General features: G+C 48.3%; 1 protein-coding gene across 1 annotated transcript in view; it reads left to right on the top strand.

Annotated features, from left to right (window-relative positions):
- The window catches only part of TENM4 (teneurin transmembrane protein 4), a 472,851-nt gene that overhangs the window by 302,356 nt on the left and 149,206 nt on the right, over nt 1-21,289 (top strand). Inside the window, exon 10 of the mRNA XM_044450236.1 lies at nt 2,365-2,575. Coding sequence (XP_044306171.1) covers nt 2,365-2,575 — 211 coding nt within the window. The remainder of the gene's footprint in view (nt 1-2,364; nt 2,576-21,289) is intronic.

The raw sequence follows: 21,289 nt of genomic DNA, 5'->3' as shown, positions 1-21,289 counted from the left end.
GCAGATTCCAGGAATAAAACATGCCGAGGGGAGAAAGACACATTGTAAAAATCATTAAGCATAATGAGGAGGAAGCTGTCTTAAGGCAGGGCAGATGACTTCTCCGTGCAGTTCGGCATTGTCCAGTGGGACAGACACAGCTGCCAGTGGTTTCAAGCTCAAAACGGCTCGTCCTCATCACGTGCCACCACCCTTTAACGGGAGGTGCAGGGGACTGAATTTGGGAAATTTTATATTCGAAACAGGAATTTTACCCCTGGAAACCCTTTTCTAGGGCAGAGTTCAGGCTGCGGAGGCGAGCCCTTTGGCTGATCCTGTTGCCACGCCATCTAGATAGTGATTTCCTTACTTTCAAGATTTATATCTTGCTTTTTTTCTTACACAGAACTCAAAAGTGGCCTATATCATTCTTCTGCTGCTCTCAGTCTTATCCCCATAACAACAGCCCTGTGAGGTAGGCTGGGCTGAGAGTCCGTGACTGGCCCAAAGTCACCCAGTTGGCTCCACAGCTGAGCAGGGACGAGAAGCCAGATCGCCCAAGTCCCAGTCCCGCACTCTTAGCCACGACACTGCACTGGCTCTCAGAAATGACTCGGGCATTTGACAATATATGAAAAGGCTTTTAATAGGCCCTGCAATTTATTGTTGATTGTTTTAAAACTGTCCCTTTTTCGTACACTTGATTTATATTATGGCTCTTTAGGGTTTTAATCTTTGTAAACTGCCTGGAGACTTTTAGCTACTGAGTGGCCAGGACATTTACTAAATGAAATGAATTAAACAGCATCTTGACTGCAGTTACCACGGGCTCGAGATGAAAGGCCAGATCTGGCCTGCCTCACTCCAGGGATCTCTGGATGGCAGCACCCTCTTCTTTTGACCAGTCCCCTTTCCCCCAGCCATTGAGTTTTGTGCATTTTCCCCATTCTAAAAGGTTAGGACAATGCTTTCCTCCAGATAGTTCATTACTGGTAGTAAGAATTTTCTGCTAAAATATGCTGGTCTTGGGGCTATTTCACCCCCACCCATTTTCATGCATTCATTAGATTTCTAAACCCCCAGGGCGCCCCCCCCCCCCGCGGTTGGGTTTGCATCGTTTTGGCTTAGGCCTTGCTTTTGACCCATCCGCCCCTGGCAAGCAGCCCCTGAGCTTGCCTCTGAAGCTGAATTTTGCACAGTGACTGAGAGGAGTTCAGCACCCTGATCCTGGACAATTGCACGACGAAGGGGCATGCTTGAATTTTTAATAGGCCTCTAATCTCGCAACCTATGATAGTGTCCCGGGTACTTTTGTAAAGAAAAATCTAAAGCACAAAAATAGATGTTCCCATTCTGAAAGGACATTTATCAATTACCATTCAATCATGCATGCATGCATTAGAATATTTATAGTACACCTTTACATACTATTAGGATCCTTTAGGTGGTGATCAGTCATCCTGAAGGACATTTAACAATAAAACAGCATAGCTGTTCCATTATTGCTCTATAATTTCATTTTGTAAGCAGCCTTGGGAATTTTTTTTTAAATCAGAGACAGGATATTAATGCTTATTGTAATTAATTGCTTAAAATGAATAAGGAAAAATGTATATGGTGGCCATATTAGAACAGGCAAATGCAGGTAAGGCACAGGAGAAATGAGAGGGCATTGCACCTCCTCGGCCACCTCCTCGCAGCCATCACAGAAAGTCATGTGGGGCTTCACAAAAGCACCCTTGAAGGACCTTCTGTGGCTTGAAAGGGCTATTCTAGCAGGTGGGCGGGGAGAGGTCTGAACATGAGAAGCCTGTGAGCAGCAATATGTCCAGCCAGGATGGGCTTGGAGGCCTGTTAAGAGAGAGAATTGCAAAACGGAGGGCAGAAAGCTCCATCGCTCCTCCAGCCCTGCTTGCAGCTGCCCTGCTGGACATTAGATACTCTGAAGCTTCTGAGATCTCAGGCCTTCGTCTGACAAGAGCTCGGCCCTTAAAGCCAGGCTGAACGTCCTTCCAGGGATGTCAGCATCATGGTCTTAATCAGTTGTGATACGTCTGAGATACAGAAGGCATTCCAATGTGTGGCTTCCACCACCAAAAAAGATCTTATTTGTGTTTTCCTCCCCATGGGGGGGCCTCAAGCAGGACCACCCCCACAAGTGGGTTCAAATGGTAGGAGACCTCTCATACTTTAATTCTTTGCTCTTTTAATTCTTTGCTCTTTTATTTGGGGATGCCGCCGTTTCTTACTGGAAGACCAAATGATGGATGGATGGACTCCGTAAATTTACAGATTTCCTTAGCCTTGGCCCGGAATATGAAATGCTGCCGTAGGTGTGGGTGTTTTGACACACTATTCTCACCTGTTTCCTTTTTCTTCCTCCAGTTTGACTTTGTGGAGCTGCTCGATGGGAGAAGGCTACTGACTCAAGAGGCCCGGGGCCTGGAAGGGCCCCAGCGGCAACACAAGGGCATCGTGCCGCTGGCCAGTCACGAGACAGGATTTATCCAGTACTTGGATTCGGGGATGTGGCACCTGGCCTTCTACAATGACGGGAAGGAGTCCGAGGTGGTCTCTTTTCTCACCACTGCCATTGGTAGGACTTCGCTTTGGGGAATAAATACGTCTTTCAGTCGGAGTGTTACTTGAGGGTTGCGTTCAGGGCCTGCTCGTTCTGTGAGACAAGGTTAGGCTGGAGGGCACTAACTAGCCCAAGTCACCCAGGGAGCTTCATGGCTGAGAGGGGATTAGAACCTGGGTCTCCTGTGCTCCAGCCCAGCACCCCAGCCACGCTGGCGGTTGGTCCTTCCAGCCAAGGTTAGCACCGGACTGTCCAGCTTCCAGCTTTCGCTGCGCACACCCAGTCATACAGTATTTCTGACCGTGATGTGAATCTGGCTTAAACGATGCTGTCCAAATGTGTCCCAGCCATACCCATGCCATGGGCACTGTCTTTTAGGGTGGGCATGGCCATGTGTTATGGCCCTCTCGGACCAGCTCAGAGGTCCTTTTAAGGTTATCTGAAGGATCTCTTTGTCCCATATGTACCTGCCTAGAACGTGACATCATCTTTGGGGGTCCTTCTCTGGGAACCCCTTCCCAAGGAAGCTAGGTGGGTGGCTACCAGGAGGAGGGCCTTTTCGGTTGTGGCACCCCGGTTTTGGAGTGAGCTTCCCAAAGAGGTGCACCTGGCGCCTACTCTGTATTCTTTTCTGCGCCAAGTTAAGACCAGCATTTTAACCATCGAACTTTTTGACTTTGTTTTTGTATATCCCATTTTCTTCTGTACTGCTGCTACGCTTCTGTGTTGAATCACAGCAATTGCCATTATGTTTTTTAGATTATTTTTTGTGGGAGCGTCTTTTTAACTTTTGTTTATAACCATGCTATAAACATGTATTAAGGAGGTAAATGATCTAGCCAGCATCCTGTTCCCCGCTTTGGACGACCAGGTTGTTCCAGGAAGTTTATTTATTTATTTATTTATTATTTATTAAAACATTTTTATGCCGCCCCATTCGCCGAAGCCTTGGGGCGGCTTACAACGTTAAGTTAAAAAAAATTATTATTATAAAATTAAATTAAAAACTTCAGCAGCAGCCATCCTTCCTGTTCTTCAGTGGGATATTACCTCCGAAGCAGGAGATCCCATTTAATTCTCATGTCGGTAGCCCCTGTTATGTTTTGGAGTACAGATCTCAGAGGTCCTAGCCAGCATGGCCAGTGGTCAGGAATGATGCAAGTTGTACTCCAAAATATGTATTTGGCACAAGCATGCATTCCCTGATGGGATGTTGCATAGCTTTCAGCAGAGTTTACAACTGCCCTGTAAAATAGTCTGACCCTCACAGGGCTGGTGTGGGTTGTGGCTGAGACAGGATTACCTTGTTTGTGTAGCTCAGCCAATGGATATGCTGTTTAATCCAGGAATTGGTGGGGCTGCACAGGGACCAATGAGCATGCCACTCATCACTTCAATGGTCAATTAATAACTCAGGAACAGTCCATAGTTTTGTGGCAGCAGAACCTGGAACTGTGGGTTGTTTAGACCTTAAACAGCCCGCGTTAACCCAGCAATTGCCCATATAAATTGAAAATGGAATTGATGAGTGGTGACTTGCTGTCTTCCAAGCATCCCCAGGAATTGGCCATGCCGTGTGAAATGGGTCGGTGACTTGTCCCAGAGGAATTTGTGGCTATGGGAGGTTTGATCCAGGAACTGCTTGTCTCTCAGCCACTCCCCGCACAGACTTGCCAAGCTGCCTGGATTTAGCTTTCCTCCACTGAAAGCAGAAAATGACATTTCTAGATATTTTATCTGGGCTGTGTGTGCGTGTGTCTTTTAAATCCTGCTAAATATTTGGAGATTCTAAATAAAATCACATGGGGTGGCCATCCTTACAGCTATTTTTTATTTCACTAAATCCAGGCACCCATGTTTCTTATTTACCTAATCCATCTTCTTGTAATTCACGCACTCACCTGCAAAAATTAACGCTTAGCATTCTTTTAGCCACAGTGATTATTTAATGGTCTATTTTTTTTCTTGACTGCAAAACGACATCATGTTCTGTGCGAGGCATTAATCCATTTCCCCGAAGAGGCCTTGGCGCTGAGTCTCAGCTGTCTGTGAGCAGTTACCTGAGAGCTATTGGCCATAATTTCTCGTGGCAGGTTAATTAAAAGTTTAGGTCTTATTGAAACAAAGTCATTATGGCTACAATATTTGGTTTGTTTGTTTATTTATTTATTTGCCTTGAGAGTTTATTTAATCACAGTGCAACAGAGTAAAAGTCTGCTCCAGAATGGAAAGGTTTGATTCTTTTACTGTTGGAAAGGCACATGTACTTCTGATACGTGCGCACACATGTGCCTGAACGTGTTCACACTGAAGTGTGGTCTCATTATACTGGGATTTTCCAAGATGTCATCTGATCCTACAGATTGCAGATGTATTTTACATTCCCCTTGTAGCAGGTGATTGGAATGAGGTCAGCTTTTGCCGCTGTGAGGCTTCTTTCCTTCCTGAGTTCTCCAAGTTCTTCTCATACAGTTGATGCTTTTAAAGAGATCTCTTCTCTCCTTTCTTTTCCCTCGTTTTCCATCCTGTCATCCATGGAAACGGAGAGTACTCCCAGGTGTCTCAACCAAGCTGCTGTCTGTGTTTGGAGGAACTCAGTTGTAGTTTTGCTTCCAAAGCAGAGTCAGTCTCTTTCACCTTGCGTTAAAAACATGATGAGAAGGGTCTTTGCAAGAAATCCTGGAGCACCACTGATGCTCGATCAAGTAGGTAGTTCTGCATGGGTAGACCAGAAGCCCACACATTGTATGGTCACTTCTTATAATCCAGGACTTGAAAAAAGCTGACTTCACTAGGTTGGAAAAAGTGCAGAGAAGGGCAACAAAAACGTTCAAGAGGTTGGAGTAGCTGTCCTAGGAGTCAGGGGAGACAGGATATTGGGGTGTAAAATTTTGCATGTGTTTTTCTCCCTCTCCCATAATACCAGAACTCCAGTCGTCCCATGAAGCTGATTGGTGGGAAGTTTAGGGCAGATAAAAGGAAACCCTTCTTCACAAAGCATTTAGATAAAATATGGAATTTGCTGCCACGGGAAGTGGTGATGGCTGCCAATCTGGATGGCTTTCAGAGGGGAAAGGACATGTTCATAGAGGAGGAGGCTGTCTGTGGCTACGAGCTTGGCTGGCCAGGTGCCCCCTCCTTCTCCAGAGGCACCATGCCTGCATACATCAATTGCTGAGGAGCTTGGGCAGGAGGAGGTCTTGCACCCATCCTGCTTTAGGACAGCTGGCTTGCCACCATGTGTACAGAGTGCTGGACTAGATAGTCCTTGGGTCTGATCCAGTAGGGCTTTTCATACCATCTTATGCTCTTAAAAGGAATTCCACATATATGTTCCGTCTTGCACACCTGGTCTGCTTCTTCGTTGTCCTATACAAAATCCCACTGACACAGAAACTGGAACAGTTGTGCTGAGGCTCATTCCTCACAGGGTGTCCCTGCAGCCACAGCCTTGGACCCCCATCTGGCCAAGGGGCAGGACAGCGGCAGCTCCTTTGCCATTCTGATGTACGTGGAGGAACACGCGAGGTTTCATAAGTGGGGTGCAAGTTGTTTCATGGGGTGCAAGCTGTGATTCCACTTGGGTCCAGAAGCCAACCCTATTCCGAGTGGCCAGGCCTATCAGACGATGAGGCGGTTTTAGGATGTGTCTCCATGTTACTGGAAACAGAACTTCCCCAGGTTTAGACAGGCACTCCTCTTGACCTGAAGCCATGTAGATTGATGGTTCTCGGAGTTGTTGGACAGAAACCAAGATGCCCCAGCAGTGATCCTCGGGTGTTTGCTTTCCTGTGGCCAGAAGGGGCAATATGTACCTTCTTGTTGTTGTTGTTGTTGTTAGTCGCAAAGTCATGTCCAACCCATCACGAACACATGGACAACATTCCTCCAGTCCTTCCTGTCCTCACCATCCCCCGGAGTCCACCTAAGCTCACACCAACTGCTTCAGTGGCCTCATCCAGCCACCTCATCCTCTGCTGCCCCCTCCTTCTTTTGCCATCTATTCTTCCCAGCATTAGGCTCTTCTCCAGGGAGTCCTTCCTTCTCATTAGGTGGCCAAAGTATTTGAGTTTCATCTTCAGGATCTGGCCTTCTAAAGAGCAGTCAGGGTTGATCTCCTCTAGGACTGACCGGTTTGATCGCCTTGCGGTCCAAGGGACTCGCAGGAGTCTCCTCCAGCACCACAATTCAAAGGCCTCAATCCTTCGGCACTCAGCCTTCCTTATGGTCCAGCTTTCACAGCCATACATTTCAACTGGGAAAACCATAGCCTTGACTATATGCACTTTTGTTGGCAGGGTGATGTCTTTGCTTTTTAGTATGCTGTCTAGATTTGCCATCGCTTTCCTCCCCAGGAGCAAGAGTCTTTTAATTTCTTGGCTGCAGTCCCCGTCTGCGGTGATCTTGGAGCCCAGGAAAATTTGTCGCTATCTCCATTTCTTCCCCTTCTATTTGCCAGGAAGTGATAGGACCGGATGCCATGATCTTAGTTTTCTTAATGTTGAGTTTCAAGCCATCTTTTGTGCTCTCCTCCTTCACCTGCATCAAGAGGCTCTTTAGTTCCTCTTCACTTTCTGCCATTAGAAATATGTACCTACCTGCCCCCTAAAAGGCCAATACCAGGGAAATCAGCCACCTCAGCAGTATACGGGCTACTCAAAAACCCTCAAGCTGTTTTATTGGGCCTTCTGGTGTCCAGTACCCCACCAGACATATCCCGTCCTGGACCCATCTGCTAGACAAGCCTGCCCCACTAGAACCCTCAGCTCCTCCTGCAGCCGCTTCCAGCTCCAGCCAAACCCTGCTCCGGCCACCCCTCTGCAAAATTCGATTCTTGCTGCCAAGGCCTCCACCAAGATCCATACTTTCCATTGAACTCACCCCGACAAATCAGAACCCCCTTCTGGAGGGGCAGGAATACAGTCCAGATCTACCAGCCCAACATCCAACATTTGTGAACGGTAGCATGCTTCACCCTGCACGTGCCTCCGGGATCAGGGCCAGACCTGTAGGTTCTGCAGCCCGTGTGATCCGGCAGCAGAGCTGGAAGGCTGCAGCCACATGGCCCTTGTGTTGGTTGCTCTGCATGCCTAAGCTTGCTTCCCGTCCTGCCTTGGCTCCGCCTTGCGCTCGTCTCTGACCTGACCCCATCTTGTCAGGCACGCCTTGCCTTTGTCTCTGATCTGCTGCACCTTGCCAGGTTCCCGACGCTTGCTGGTTCCTGACCTTGCCTTTGCCACTCATTCTGTCGTGCTTTGCCAGTACCTGATCCGGCTCTGTCTTCGCCTTTGGACCTGCCACGCCTTGCTTGATATCTGACCTGTGCTTGTTCCTGGGCCTGCCTTTGCTTCTGGGCCCGCCGTTCCTTGCTGGTATCTCACCCTTGCTTGTCCATGAGTCCCCCTTTGCCTCGGGCCCTCCTGCGTCAGCACCAAGCTCTCCATGCACCTCTGTCACTCTGATCCTGGTGCTCCCAATTCAGATTGTGGTCCTCATTCTGCTGTAGAATAAACAAGAAGATGATGCTTTTAAAACAGTGTAAAGCCTATGTAAACAATTATTGAAATACCACAGCCTGATAAAACAGCTAATTAGAAAGGTTCAGTTTGGATACCAAGGTTCAGTTTGGATGCCAGAAGGGACTTCCTGATGGTTAGGACTCCTAGGGCATGGAATGGGCTTCCCCGGGAGGTGGTTGAGGCCCCATCGGTGAGGGTGTTCAAGGATAGGCTGGACGTCCACATGGTGGGCATGTCGTGAGCGAAGCCGGCTGGTGCCGGAGGTCAGACTAGATGGCCCGGGAGGCCCCTTCTGACTCACTCCATTTCTGTGTTTCGAAGAAGCCCACACTATGCTGTGAAATGTCTGGGAAGAGCAGGCAGAAGCAGAAGAGGGAGCAGAAGGCCAGGTTGGCACCGAGTGGACCTTGCTGGAGAGAGGCCCACCACCAGAAAGCTCCTCTCCCTTGTTGCTGTTCTCCTAGCCTCCCTCGGAGCGTCATCTGAGCAGAATGAGCCGCCTCCGAGCTCCACCATCTTTCCTCAGCAGGCACCCATCCCAACCGCATCCTATTTTACAGCAAAATATGTTAACCTGAAAAAAATGTGGGAGGGGTAGAGTTCTTGGGTGGTGTCAGGGCTTCATGAATCCCAACGGAGACCACGTTTCCTGCCTCCTCCTCGTTTAGCAAGACCTTCACAGCACGACTTAACCTGTGTTCTCCTGTGGAGCCTGCTACCTGGTTTTCTGATTCTTTCCTTATTCCCCATCAGTTCCTTTTTTCTTTTATTTATGTAAATTTGTGGTGGGAAGAGGGTAGATTGGCACCTCAGGGTCAGTCTCTGAGTGATTTGCAGTAGAAGCGTTTTTTCAAAAACTCCCAGTAGTTTAAGAACAGCTAGTCAACATGCAAGAAGAAAGAGGGTCTTGTGCAAATTGCTTATCTCACCATTTATGTAGTTTCTCACCTGCAGAATGCAAGGATTACTTGGTTGCCTTCTGAGGTTTGTGCAACTGTTCCAGCCTGTTCAGAACTTTGTGTTGAGATCTCAGGGACAGACAGGACTTCTCATTAAGTGTGTCTTTGCATCGAACATGCAATGTTTCTTTAAAAAAAAAAAACTACAAATTGCTGAGCACGAGGATAATTATTTGGATCAGGGTAGGCGGAGAAGGTGAATTTAATTCCTGTCTCCTCAGCTGCAATCCCGAGAAAAACTTGTCTTCTGGGGGATTTGCTTTCGGTACCAATAACAGCATCAAAGGATGGATTTTCCCTATGACTGCGGGGGCAGCAGGGGAATTCGCTCTGCTAGTCTGCTCTGGTCCACACGCACCCAGCTGAGGCACTTCCATTGTGTATAAAAACAAAACAAAAACTGCACTGCACGAAGAGATTCGTTTAATAGCATGTCTGGTTTTGCACCTATGCCAGCCTTCCCCAACCTGGTGGCCCTCAGAGGTGTTTGGACAGCAATTCCCAGAACTCCCATCCTGCGGGGCCACTGACCAGGAATTCTGGGTGTTGCAGTCCAAACGTGTCTGGAAGACACACAGCTGGGGAAGGCTGACCTACTCCAACAGCTTGCTCAACTTTCTGCTGTATAGGGTACAGCAGGCAATTGGTTCTGGCCTCGGGGCCACCGCTTTGCCTGTGAACCTCAGTATCCTGGTCTGTAACAATCCAAGGAGAGGTATCCATCTGCCTATCACTCAGGGCTGTAGCAGTGAGACCAAGAAACTAAAGGTACCCAAACCAAGGGAAACTTCCAGGTGGGCACCTCAGGATTATTTTGCTTTTAAAGCATCTTAATTAATTTTGGCCCCGTGATTGGAGCTTGCAGTAACATCATCAGCTACTAGGATCAGACTTTTCTAAGCAGCTCATGAGAGCCAGGGTGGTGTGGTGGTTAAGAGCGTGGGGCTGGAACTCGGGCGATCCAAGTTCTAGTCCCTGCTCAGCCATGGAGCCAACTGGTGACTTTGGGCCAGTCACAGACTCTTACCTCACAGGGCTGTTGTGAGGTAAGATGGAGAGCAGGAGGAGGAGAATGATGCAAGCCCCTCTGAGTTCTTTAAAAGAAAAAGGATGGGCTATAGATCTTGTAAATAGATAAATAAGTGTCTGTGAAGTCCATACCGCATGGAGCCACGAAAGAGCCACGAGGCGGCAGGCAGTTGAACTGCCTGCTCTGCGCTAGCTCAAGACCACCGTGCTGGAGGCACCCCACAAAAGGCTGTGCCTGGGGGGACAGTGGGCATCGCATCCCCAAAACAGGGCAGCTGTGCAACTCGGTTTGCAGGCTTTGCTGCCCCACTCTGTATCAGTCCATCCCAGCATATTAATTATTGCATTAATCTCAATCTCCAGCCCACGGTTGTTCCCCAGGACAAAGTAAAGCGAAGCCTTGGCGTGCCTTGCGAGCCCAAGAGGCTGGGGCTGAGGGCAGGGCATAGATCCCAGACCAGCACAGGAAGCGTCTGCACCCTTGTCCATTCCAAACACTCGGGCATCTTGTTTTGCGTGCAGAATTTTTTCTTTGACGCAACAGGAAAGAGGATATAACAGTACGACACACTGTCTGTATCAACTAGGGTGTGAAGTTCCAAGTCGCCAGGCAAATGGGAGGCTAGATCTCCACGGAAGGAGGGAAAAAGATTGAAGGGAGGGCAGATCTGGGTGTGAGGGGCACGTGGGGAGAGAGCTAATTTTAACCGTGATCTTGCACCTTGTACAGCAGCCCTTATGGCAGGCGTGTCCCGTTCCTCCCCCCCCCCCACCATGTGACTGATGTTTAAAAAATCAGTTCGTACTTACAAAGGAGAAATAGCAGAGGATGTTCCTCGTCCGTACACATCTGGGGCTTGTAGGAGCTGTCAGGGAAGAAGCGTGTCTTGGTGTGTGCCGGCAAGTCTTGATTTGTTCGGGCTTATCGAGGCGCAGTGGCTGAGTCACTACTGATTAACGGAGATAAGTGGAGATCTGGGAAGTTGTTGGGGGCACGCCTGTTTTCTTCTGCAAAGCAGCAAAAAGGCGCTGGGCAGGCTCATTGGGAGCTGCAGCTGCAGGAGTGCTCATTACTGACTTAATTTGGGGAGCGGGAGCTGCGGGTTGCCTGCATTTTTTGCACGGAGAAGTTCCCAGGTCCGATGCTGGCATCTTCAGGTTGACTTGTTCTTAAAGCATCCGGTAGCAAGTGATGAGGAAGATTCACAGCACAGAGCAAGAATGACAGGGTTAGGGCTAGGTCCTCTTTGCTCTGACCACTAGGTGTTGCGATCGGCCAGAAGTTCGTTTATTATCATTTTATGCCGCTCCTCCCCCAAGGAGCTCGCAGCAGCTCCTACCCGTTCCTGACACGTCTGTTTTATCTTCCTAACAGTTCTCCCCACCCCTTATGGGTCTCCTCCAGCTTCACACAAGCCTATGAATGAAGGCCCTCCAAAATCTACTATCCATGACAGCCTTGCCCAGCTCTTGCAAATTCCAGGCTGTGGCCTCCTTGATGGAGGCAACCCATGTCATAACTGGCCATCTCCTCCTCCTCCCTTTGATTTGACATGTGTTTTCACATAGCACCTGGGCTACATCTTGCCTTAATAGAGCCCACTGATTGCTTGTTGTTGTTTTGTGCCATCAAGTTGTCTCCAAGTTATGGCGACCCTACGAATGAAGGCCCTCCAGATTGTCCTCTCCGGGACAGCCCTGCTCAGCACTTGCATATTCCAGGCTGTGGGTTCTTTGATAGAGTCCATCCATCTCATATTTGCTCTTCGATTTCTTCTTCCGCCTTCGACTTTCCCTAGCAGGATTGTCTTCTCCAGGGAGTCTTGCCTTCTCGTGATGTGCCCAAGAATGACAGGCTCAGTTTTGCTTGCCTTTCTGTTGGTTCAGGGTATTCACAAACCTCTCCCCATTCTAAAATTCTCCTCCTCAAATTCCTCTCCTCAGAAATTCCTCTCCTGTGGAGCAATTTCTACCAGTCAGAGCTGCAAGCTGCAACTGGCTGGTATTTCGGTCCTGCCCGTTTCTCCTTGAGTCTCACCCACCACCGTGTGACCCCTGAGAACAGCCCAAAATGGGATTTGTTTGTTGGTTTGACTTAATAGCCTTTCAGCACCAAGACTTTCCTCTACTGCAGGGCATTTAACTTGCTGGGGGGTTGTTAGTTTTTAATCCAAGTTGTATCTTGCTTAAGTTATGGGAATGTTATATTTAAAGGTAGTTTTGCATGTGGTGTTTTAAGTGTAGGTTTTAAATGTTTGTGTGATTATTTTCCCCCTAGTGTTTTTAGATTGTGATAGGCTGTGTTTTCATGGATTGTTGTAAACCACCCAAGAGCTTTGGCTATTGGGTGGTACAGGGTTGGGGTCTGGGTTAAATAAATAAATAGAAGTTATAAAAATAAACACCTGTACTGCCCAATTGCCAAAGCTCTCAACAATCCATTAAAATACAATCTGAAATACACCACATTGCAAAAATATTGGGGAAAAAGTCCTACAAAAATATAAACCCATGTTTAAAACACAACTAACATTCCAGTTACTTAAACAAGCTAAAACCTGATTGAACCTGATTAAACAACTAACAATTGAATGCTTGTGATAGAGGAAAGTCTTAACCTGGCACCTAAAAGAGAGCAGGGTTGGCACCAGGGGAGCCTCTGTGGGGCGCTTGTGTCGTAACGGGGGGGGGAGGGGGGACCACTGAAAAGGCCCTTCTTGCTTCCACCAACCAAGCCTCCCTCCGAGGTGGATGTTGGAGGTGCATCCCAGAGTTGATCGTATTGTCCAGGTAGCTGGAGGGCAGGAGAGGCGCTCTATCAGGTATTGTGGTCTCAGGCCATGTAGGGCTTTATAGTTCAAACCCACACCTTGAATTGGGCTCCGAAGCATATAGGCAGCCAGTGCAAGCAGGTGCCATCTCACGGGACCATCAGATCCCGGTCGAGCTGCTGCATTTTGCACAAGCTGCAGTCTCCAAGGTGGCTCCACGCAGTATCTCATACCCCTGCACTAGACTTCATGGCAAGGGGAACTCATTGTGTGGGTGCTCTTTCCAACAGTGGCATCTCCACGAGGAGTGCAATCGGTAGCTTGGTCTTTAGTGTCTTTAATTGCCTTCCGCAGCCATGCATCTTCTGCATTGATTTTGGCAGCCCCCAAAATACAGGACACAAATTAATATTCAATTAATAAGCAGTCATGGAGAAATGCACTGGAGACTGACGAAGAGATGCTAGGTTTATCTGCTGCTCAGAGCGCCTCCTCGCTGCTTAACTGCCTTGGGTATTTAGTTCTGCAGGATTAGTTCACGGTGCTCTTTCCAACGGTACCCAGCTAGATAACTCTGGAAGCTCATAAACCAGGAGTAAAGTGGAAGGTGTGTCCCTCTTGTTTGTTCTCAGCCTTCCAAACGGCGGTATTCCATTTGGCTTTCATAACGATTTCCTTTTGATAAATTATCAAAGAAAAGAAAAAAATTAAAAAGACCTTTCTCTTATCTCCTTCAAGCTTATCACAGGTCTAAACTTGACTAATTTAATTCTATGTCAGGAAGCGAGGGATCAAAGATTTAAAAAAGAACAGAGCAAGTTTGTTCAACGTGTGATTTTACTTATCTGTTTAGAATATTTTTGGATCACCAACCCACTTGGTGAGTATCTGGAGATACCCTTCAACATGGCAGGGGGGCTGCATCAACCAGAGTAATTTATTTTTTCAAGCACTGATCTACAGCCTTTTCCATCTTCTCAGAATGTTCTGCATCAAAATGAGAAGGGGAACCAACCACTTAATAAATGTGGAGTGGCTAGGAGTGGGGGGAAGCCTGGGGAGTGGGCATAATGCATGGAAGAATCCTCCTCAGGGGAAGACAGAGAAGGAAAGAGGGGAGCGTCCCTCCATGTGCACATCATTAATTCTTGTATATGTGAAAGAGTGCATCTGGTGAGCACCATTTCAGGCAGCAGAGGCTCTTGCCTAAGCCCAAGTAGTTTGGCCAGCAAGTTTCTTGTCTCTGAGTCTCAGAGAAATGGGGTACTTTATTATGCTAGGTGTTGGGTCCCAACCTCAGCTTTGTATAAAATTGCTCAGGCAAGTTTGTTTGTTTGTTTGTTTAGAGTATCTGTATGGTGTCCCATCTCATAGCCTCAGGACGGCTTACATAAATAAGAAAAAAATAAAATAAAACATAATACAAATAAAATCCAGATGCATCCTGGCTGCAGATTAAAACCTATATAGCAGATGTTAGAAGTTATTAAAATATTGTTGAAATAAAAAGGTCTTAGCCTGGTGCCGAAAAACAAATAATGACGGCGCCAGGTGGACCTCTCTGGGGAGCGCATTCCACAGATGGGGCGCCACCGCAGAGAAGGCCCTCCTCCGGGTACTTTGCCTCCTAATGTCTTTCACGGAGGGCTCCTGGAGGAGGGCCTCTGCTGCCGAACTTGGGGCGGGAGGGCAAATATGGAAGAAGGCTTTCCTTTAGCTATCCAGGTCCCAAGCCATTCAGGGCTTTATTGGTAATAACCAGCACCTTGAATTGGGCCCAGACTTCAATGGAAGCCAGTGATGCTGGTAGAGGACTGGGGTTGTATGAGAGTAACGCCCAGTCCCCATCAGCAACCTGGCTGCTCTATTTTGCACCATCTGAAGTGTCCGGACTGTCTTCAAGGGCAGCCCCACGTAGAGCATGTTACAGAAATCCAACCGGGAAGTAACCAATGCATGTGTCACTGTCGCTAGGCAGTCGTCCTCCAGGTAGGGACGCAGCTGATGGATTAACCAAAGCTGAAGGAAAGCACTCCTCACCATTGCAGTCACCTTAGCTTCCAGGGACAGCTCCAGGTCGAGGAGCACTCCCCAGCAGCGGACGCTGTCCTTCAGAGGGAGTGCAACCCCATTCAGGGCAAGGTCCAAGTCACCTACCCAGGAGCTTGAACCACCCACTAACAGGACCTCCATCTTGTCTGGATTGAGCTTCAGTTTGTTGGCCCTCATCCAGCCCATTACCTCGGCCAGGCACCGGTTCAGCACAACCACTGCCTCACCTGGATTGGTTGAAAACGAGAGGTAGAGCTGGGTATCATCAGCATACTGATGATTCTGCAGCCCACACCTCCGGATGACCTCTCCCAGCGGTTTCATGTAGATGTTGAATAGCAAGGGGGACAAAATGGACCCTTGAGGAACTCCGTGGCATAGCTGCCATGGTGCAGAGCCATAGTCCCCCAGCACCACCTTCTGGAATCGGCAATTGAGATAGGAGCGGAACCACTGCAAAGCAGTGCCTCCGACCCCCAATCCCGCAAGCCTATCCAGAAGGATACCATGGTCGATGGTATCAAAAGCCGCTGAGAGGTCCAGGAGGACCAACAGGGACGCACTCCCCATCTCTCTCCCTGCACAGGTCATCGTACAGGGCGACCAAGGCAGATTCAGTACTGTACCCGGGTCTGAAGCCGGACTGAAATGGGTCCAGATAATCAGTTTCATCCAAGATTGCTTGGAGTTGTCCTGCTACCACTGGCTCCAACACCTTGCCCAAAAACGCGATGTTGGCCACTGGTCTATAATTGGCGGCCATCTCTGGATCCAGGGACACCTTCTTTAGGACCGGCCTGACCACCGCCTCCTTTAGAGGAGCAGGCACCCGGATAATAAAGTTACTTATTTGAGTTCTAGTCCAACTTTTTCCTTGCAATGAACTCAAAACAACTTACATAATTCTCCTCCTCCTGTCCTCAGTCTTATCCCCACAACAACAACCCTGTGAGGTAGGTTGGGGAGAGAGTACAGTAATGGCCCAAAGTCACCCAGTGGGCTCCATGGCTGAGCGGGGTCTAGAACCCAGATTGCCTGAGTCCAAATGCTGCACTGTTAACCACAGCACCACCCTGGCTCTCAAAATTACTTGTCCTTTGTCATTAGACATGTCCTCAGCTGCAGCCATATTGTGATAATATTCAGTATAGTTTCTCAGATCTGCCATTGTAGCTTCTGGTTACATCTTTTCCCTTCATGTTTGCTCTGTTTTGCTGCTCTGCCACACACCCCTTTCATTGAATGATCCCAATTCTTCATATTAGAGAAGAGGAAAGGAAATTCTTTACCAATACCGTGCATGATTTTATCAGACTCTCTCATCTTCCTCATCCCCTCTTTAGTCACGGTGGACATCCCCAATACCAGAAAATCAAGGCTGAGAGCCACTGGGCAAGAGATGAAAGGAGAAAGCAACAAAATAACGGCTTCGCCTCATAATAAACCCTTTTCATCCCTTGTCCTTACAAATTACGGCAAGGGAAGACCAAGGTCTCTCTTTGTAATAAATTAACCTCCCCGTAAATGACTTTGGCAGCGTTTTTCTAGCACAGATGCTCCTCAGCTAAGTGCCTGGTGGATTCACCTCTGCCAGATAATAGTGATTTATTTGGGACAATCTGGCCTTAAGTTGAACAAAATAGCAGGCCAAGGGAGAGCTGGAGTCAGCACATCTGGGACAGATGTTGGCCAAAACCCTGCTCAGTGATGGCAAGGAACAGCCAAGAGCCCGGCTCCGGGCATCTGTGGAACCTTCTAGCAGCTGTTGCTGTCAAGCTTGAAGAACCCGGAAGCCCAAGGAGGAAACCTGCACAGGACAAAAATAAATACATGCACAAATGGCCTTATTCTGTCAGGAGAAAGGCTTGTCTGCTGCAGCGCAGCGTCAACTCAGAAGTCGTCCAGGGGGCCATGTGCCTCTTGGGCCCGAAGCACTGCTTTCGGCACTTCTGTTTTCTGAAGTGGGGGTAGAGAGGGACCTCCAGCCCTTGACCTCCAGGGGTCCCTAGGCCTGTTCCTGAAATCCACCACAAATCCAGAGGATCCCAGATTTCTGTAAGTCCAACCTATGGACTCTTCTGGGTCACACAGATCCTACAGACTTGCAGTAAGTTTTTCACTTCTTGCGGGGTGGGGAGAATGGGGGGGTTTGCACTCACTTGTGCAAGTGCTCATTTTACCTAAAGGCGGTTTTCACATTTGCACAAGTGCTTGTAAGCGCTAATGTGAATTCAAGCGAAAAAAACACAATTCTGGTTGAATTCTGTTGATGAACAGATGGCAGAGTGAATGATACTTTTCAGGCTGTGAAATACAGACAGAATGGGTTTCACCAAATCTGTGCATCCCAACTGGGCAATAAAGCTAACAAGGACCAGGGTGGGATCAGTGAAGGAAATGCCGTATACACAGTCAAATGCATATATGTAACACAGAGGGATTATCCGTCTTCATAGCCAGGCCTACCTTTACTGCCTTATTGGTAAGGAAACAGCCTTCTTAGCTGCTGCAGAGTTTATCATCCATGCTGTCCCATTCATGAGGTTCACGAGGGAAGCAGTTAGCAGGTTCAAGCTAAGAAAGCTTGACAGCGTGAGTCGTTCTGAACAGTTTTTGCTGGCTGGATCTTTCCCAGCAGAACAATAGGAAGATGTTGTCTTAGCAGGGAGCTAAAGCCAACTGAAGCCTGACTAGAACCTGTAGTATCGTCAGCTCCATCCGTCTTGGTGGATGGACTGAATTGCTGAAGGGCCCTGACGGAGGATCTATTGTGGACTCATCCTGTAAGCCACAGGACAAGGATAGGGCTGTGTCCTCTGGCTGTTAATGTCTTCAACAAGGCTCTGACTGTCCGAACCCAAGGAAATACCCCATTTCTCATCCTCAGCAGAATCCTCTGCAGCAAACTGGAAGGCTTAAGGATGTGGGGAGGAGTCATGACAAGCCTCCACCCTGCAGGAGTCGGCCTTCTGAGCACCTGCCCCCATAGAGCTAGGCTCTGGAAGGAATAGCATCAGTTGCCAATGATGATTGGTGCAGGAGAAGCGGAAGAGTGTGTGGCAGCCACACAGCATTTCCGGGTTCAGGGAAATCAAATGACCCTTTACCTGCAGAGTGAGATGGAGAAAGGAGGAAGGAAGAAGAGGGCAGAGCTGTGGTGGAGATGGAGAACATCTACTGGTGGTCTCCACAGGAGCAGCAAGTCAGCATCCCCGTGGGTCCCTCCCTGGTAGAGCCCTTCTTCAGACAGCAGCCATACCCTGTCCAGGGGTGTTGGTCCAATAAAGCACAACCTACCCCCAGAGAAGCTTTGAGCACCAGAACTTAGGAAAGAGTTGGAAAGAGTTCAGAGGGGGACAACAAGCGTGGTCCAAGGACTATAAATGAAGCCCTACGAGGAGAGGTTGGAAGAACTTGGCAGGTTTAACCTGCAGGGAAGACTGAAAGGAGATGGAAACATAGAAACAGCGCGAGTCAGAAGGGGCCATCCCAGGCCATCTAGTCTGACCCCCAGCTCCAGCCGGCTCCGCTCATGACATGCCCACCATGTGCATGTCCAGCCTATCTTTGGACACCCGCACCGATGGGGCCTCAATGACGATAGGATAGCACTCTTCAAGTTATCACGCAGAGGAAGGCCAGGATCTCATCTCAGTCTTTTCATAGTGCAGGACATGGAATAATGGGCTCAAGTTTTAGGAAGCCAGGTTTTGGATGGTCATCAGGAAGAACTTCCTGCCTGTTAGAGCAGTGGGACAGTGGAACCCCTGACCTGGGGAGGTGGTGGGCTTTCCCACCCTGGAGGCATCCAAGATGCACCTGGACAGCCATCCAAGAGGGACAGTTTAACTTGGAGCCCTGCATTGAGCACAGGGTTGGACTTGATGACCTTCCTGGCTCCTTCCAACTCTACTATTCTATGAATCTTGTGATCTGGGTAATGGAAGGAGAGGTTGTCTCCTAGCCAGGAAATCCATGGAGCAAGCACCCTTTCGGCATGGCGCTACGGTAATGTAGCTTTAGTTCTGAATTATAAAACACAGCAAAATGGAATAATTCATCAGGAACCTGGAATTAATTTTTATGTACCCTAGAAACACTTGTATCCTTTTTACCATCGTCTTTTTAAATTGGCACCACAAGAATGAAAAATAAATAGCAGTGAATGCACAAAGGTTGCTTTTTACTTTGTTCTGCCTCTTGCATTGCCTAAAACGGGTAGAGTCACATAAGTTCCTCTTTTTCTTTTTCAAAAATCTGGCCAACATACACAGATTGTTCCCCCAAGTCGGGCTGCCCAAAGATCACTCTCTGTCAGCCGCAGCTTGTCAGTTTGCTCCGTATTTCAGCTAGGCGACGTTGCTTGATCTAAGAGTTTCTACAAAAGGTTCATTGACGGGTATAATTACTTTCGCTTCAGGGTCAAGAAAAGGTTTACATAATTTTAAGCTTAATTCACATGCAGTTTTGGGGGGTTGCTGCTGCTGCATTTCTCCAAAGACCTGAATCCAGGCTTCATGACAAGGCTTCCAGTGTTATCCACAGTTGTTCCCGGAGAAACTTGCCCCTGCAAACCAGGAAACCTGACTTAGTATGGTTTGAATTTCTTACCCTTTTTAAGACGGAGCACTCTGTTAGGTATATAATGCTCTTGGACTGTAGGATAATGTAAGCACAGCCTGTTTTGTTCCTGTTTCACATTATAGAGTTGTTTGGCTCGTATTTCTTTGTAAGCTATAATGGTGGAGAGCAGAAGTAAGCGGTGGGGAGTCCTGAGCTGTTTGTATGTCTTGGCACCTAGATATAAAACCTTTATGTCCCTCAACAAAGGGGCTTCTTAGAATGTATTTCTCCCAAAGCCCTGCTCTCAATTTGTGCTGGTAAAAAGGACAGGCTGGGCAACTGAACAGGTCTCTAGGTACGAGGCTGTTAAAAAGCTTTTCAACGATTACCAGTGAGAACTGGAGGGCAGACAGATGAAACTGCTGTAGGTTGATTATATGCTTCCACCTTTAAAGCATTCACTCGAGGTCTAGATGTATCGTTTGCTTCCATTGCTGTCCCCCAAAAGTTGGTCCCACTGCTGTAGAACCTGTGGATCCTTTGAGCCGCTAGTCAATGACGTTCGTTTGCCGGCCAGTTTGTGCAAGTCTTGGAAATGCCATGTCCAGTGCACTTTGCTCCCCCTTCCAATGACTGTGTAAGCATTTTGTATCTCTCTTCATTCATAAGAAAGAATACAACATTTGTAAGGAAGGATACAACAATTACGTTGTGGTGGCCCATCTGAAGTTACACAGAAACAGCGCGAGTCAGAAGGGGCTTCCCAGGCCATGTAGTCTGACCCCCAGCTCCAGCTGGCTCCACTCACGACATGCCCACCATGTGGTTGTCCAGTCTTTCCTGGAACACCCTCCCTGATGGGGCCTCCACCACCTCCCCTGGAAGCCCATTCCATCTCCTAGGAGTCCTAACCATCAGGAAGTATGTCCTGACATCCAACCTGAAACCCAGTTCCATGAACCTTGCCCCATTGGACCATGTCCATTCCTGCACCGCAGGAGAGAACAGGTCATGACCCTCCACTGTGGGACACCCCTTCACAAACCTTTATGTTGCTATAGGATCCCCCCGGAGTCTCCTCTTCTCCAGGCTGAAAAGACCTGGCTCCCTCAGTCTCGCCTCATATGGCACCCCCCCAGTCTGGCTGCCATCCTTGCGCCCCCACGCTGGACTGGTTCCAGCCCTGCTTTTTTTGTTCCTCTTGCAGTGTGGATCCCGGAACTGGACGCAGTACTCCAGTTGTGGGCCCACCAGAGTCTTATAGAGCAGTACTGGCACCAATGTTCTTTTAATCTCACTGAGTTCAGTGCGGCACTTAAGCGCAACCTTAGTTCTCTTGTTGACATCAGCATATGGGGTCCTTTAGGTACTGGCCCATGGAAAAATGGGCACTGCTTCTGTTTCTTGTACCTGCCTGCGTTTAAAAACACCATCTTCAAAGACCCATATCCAAAAATACAGTAGCTGTGGAGACCATACCGTGGGGGGGTGGGTTGCAGATTGCTTGAAACTTTGCACCAACAACTGATTGGAGACATCAAACATGTTTCCAATTAATGGAGTTTCATGAACTTCGCTTCGTTATTTCAGCAGCTTCGCCCTACCCACCTCTGTGGCTGCTTTTTATACAATGGACACTTGGGCCTTTCAGGATTCCTTGCAATGGATTCATAAGCCAGCAGTGCCCTTTGTGCAGCTGCAAAAGTGGGAGTTGCGGTGCTGTGAACACAAAGCTACATCCTGCTTGCGAGCAAAAAAGGCTTTGCAGCCTGGAACGCGCAAAGGTTGCCTAATGGTTGTTTGTTTCTTGTAGCATGTAGGGTGTGTGTGTGGGAA

Source organism: Varanus komodoensis, unplaced genomic scaffold, assembly GCF_004798865.1.
Source record: "Varanus komodoensis strain SLA01 unplaced genomic scaffold, ASM479886v1 scaffold63, whole genome shotgun sequence".
NCBI classification, from domain to species: domain Eukaryota; kingdom Metazoa; phylum Chordata; class Lepidosauria; order Squamata; family Varanidae; genus Varanus; species Varanus komodoensis.
This window is presented reverse-complemented; position numbering and strand designations above follow the sequence as displayed.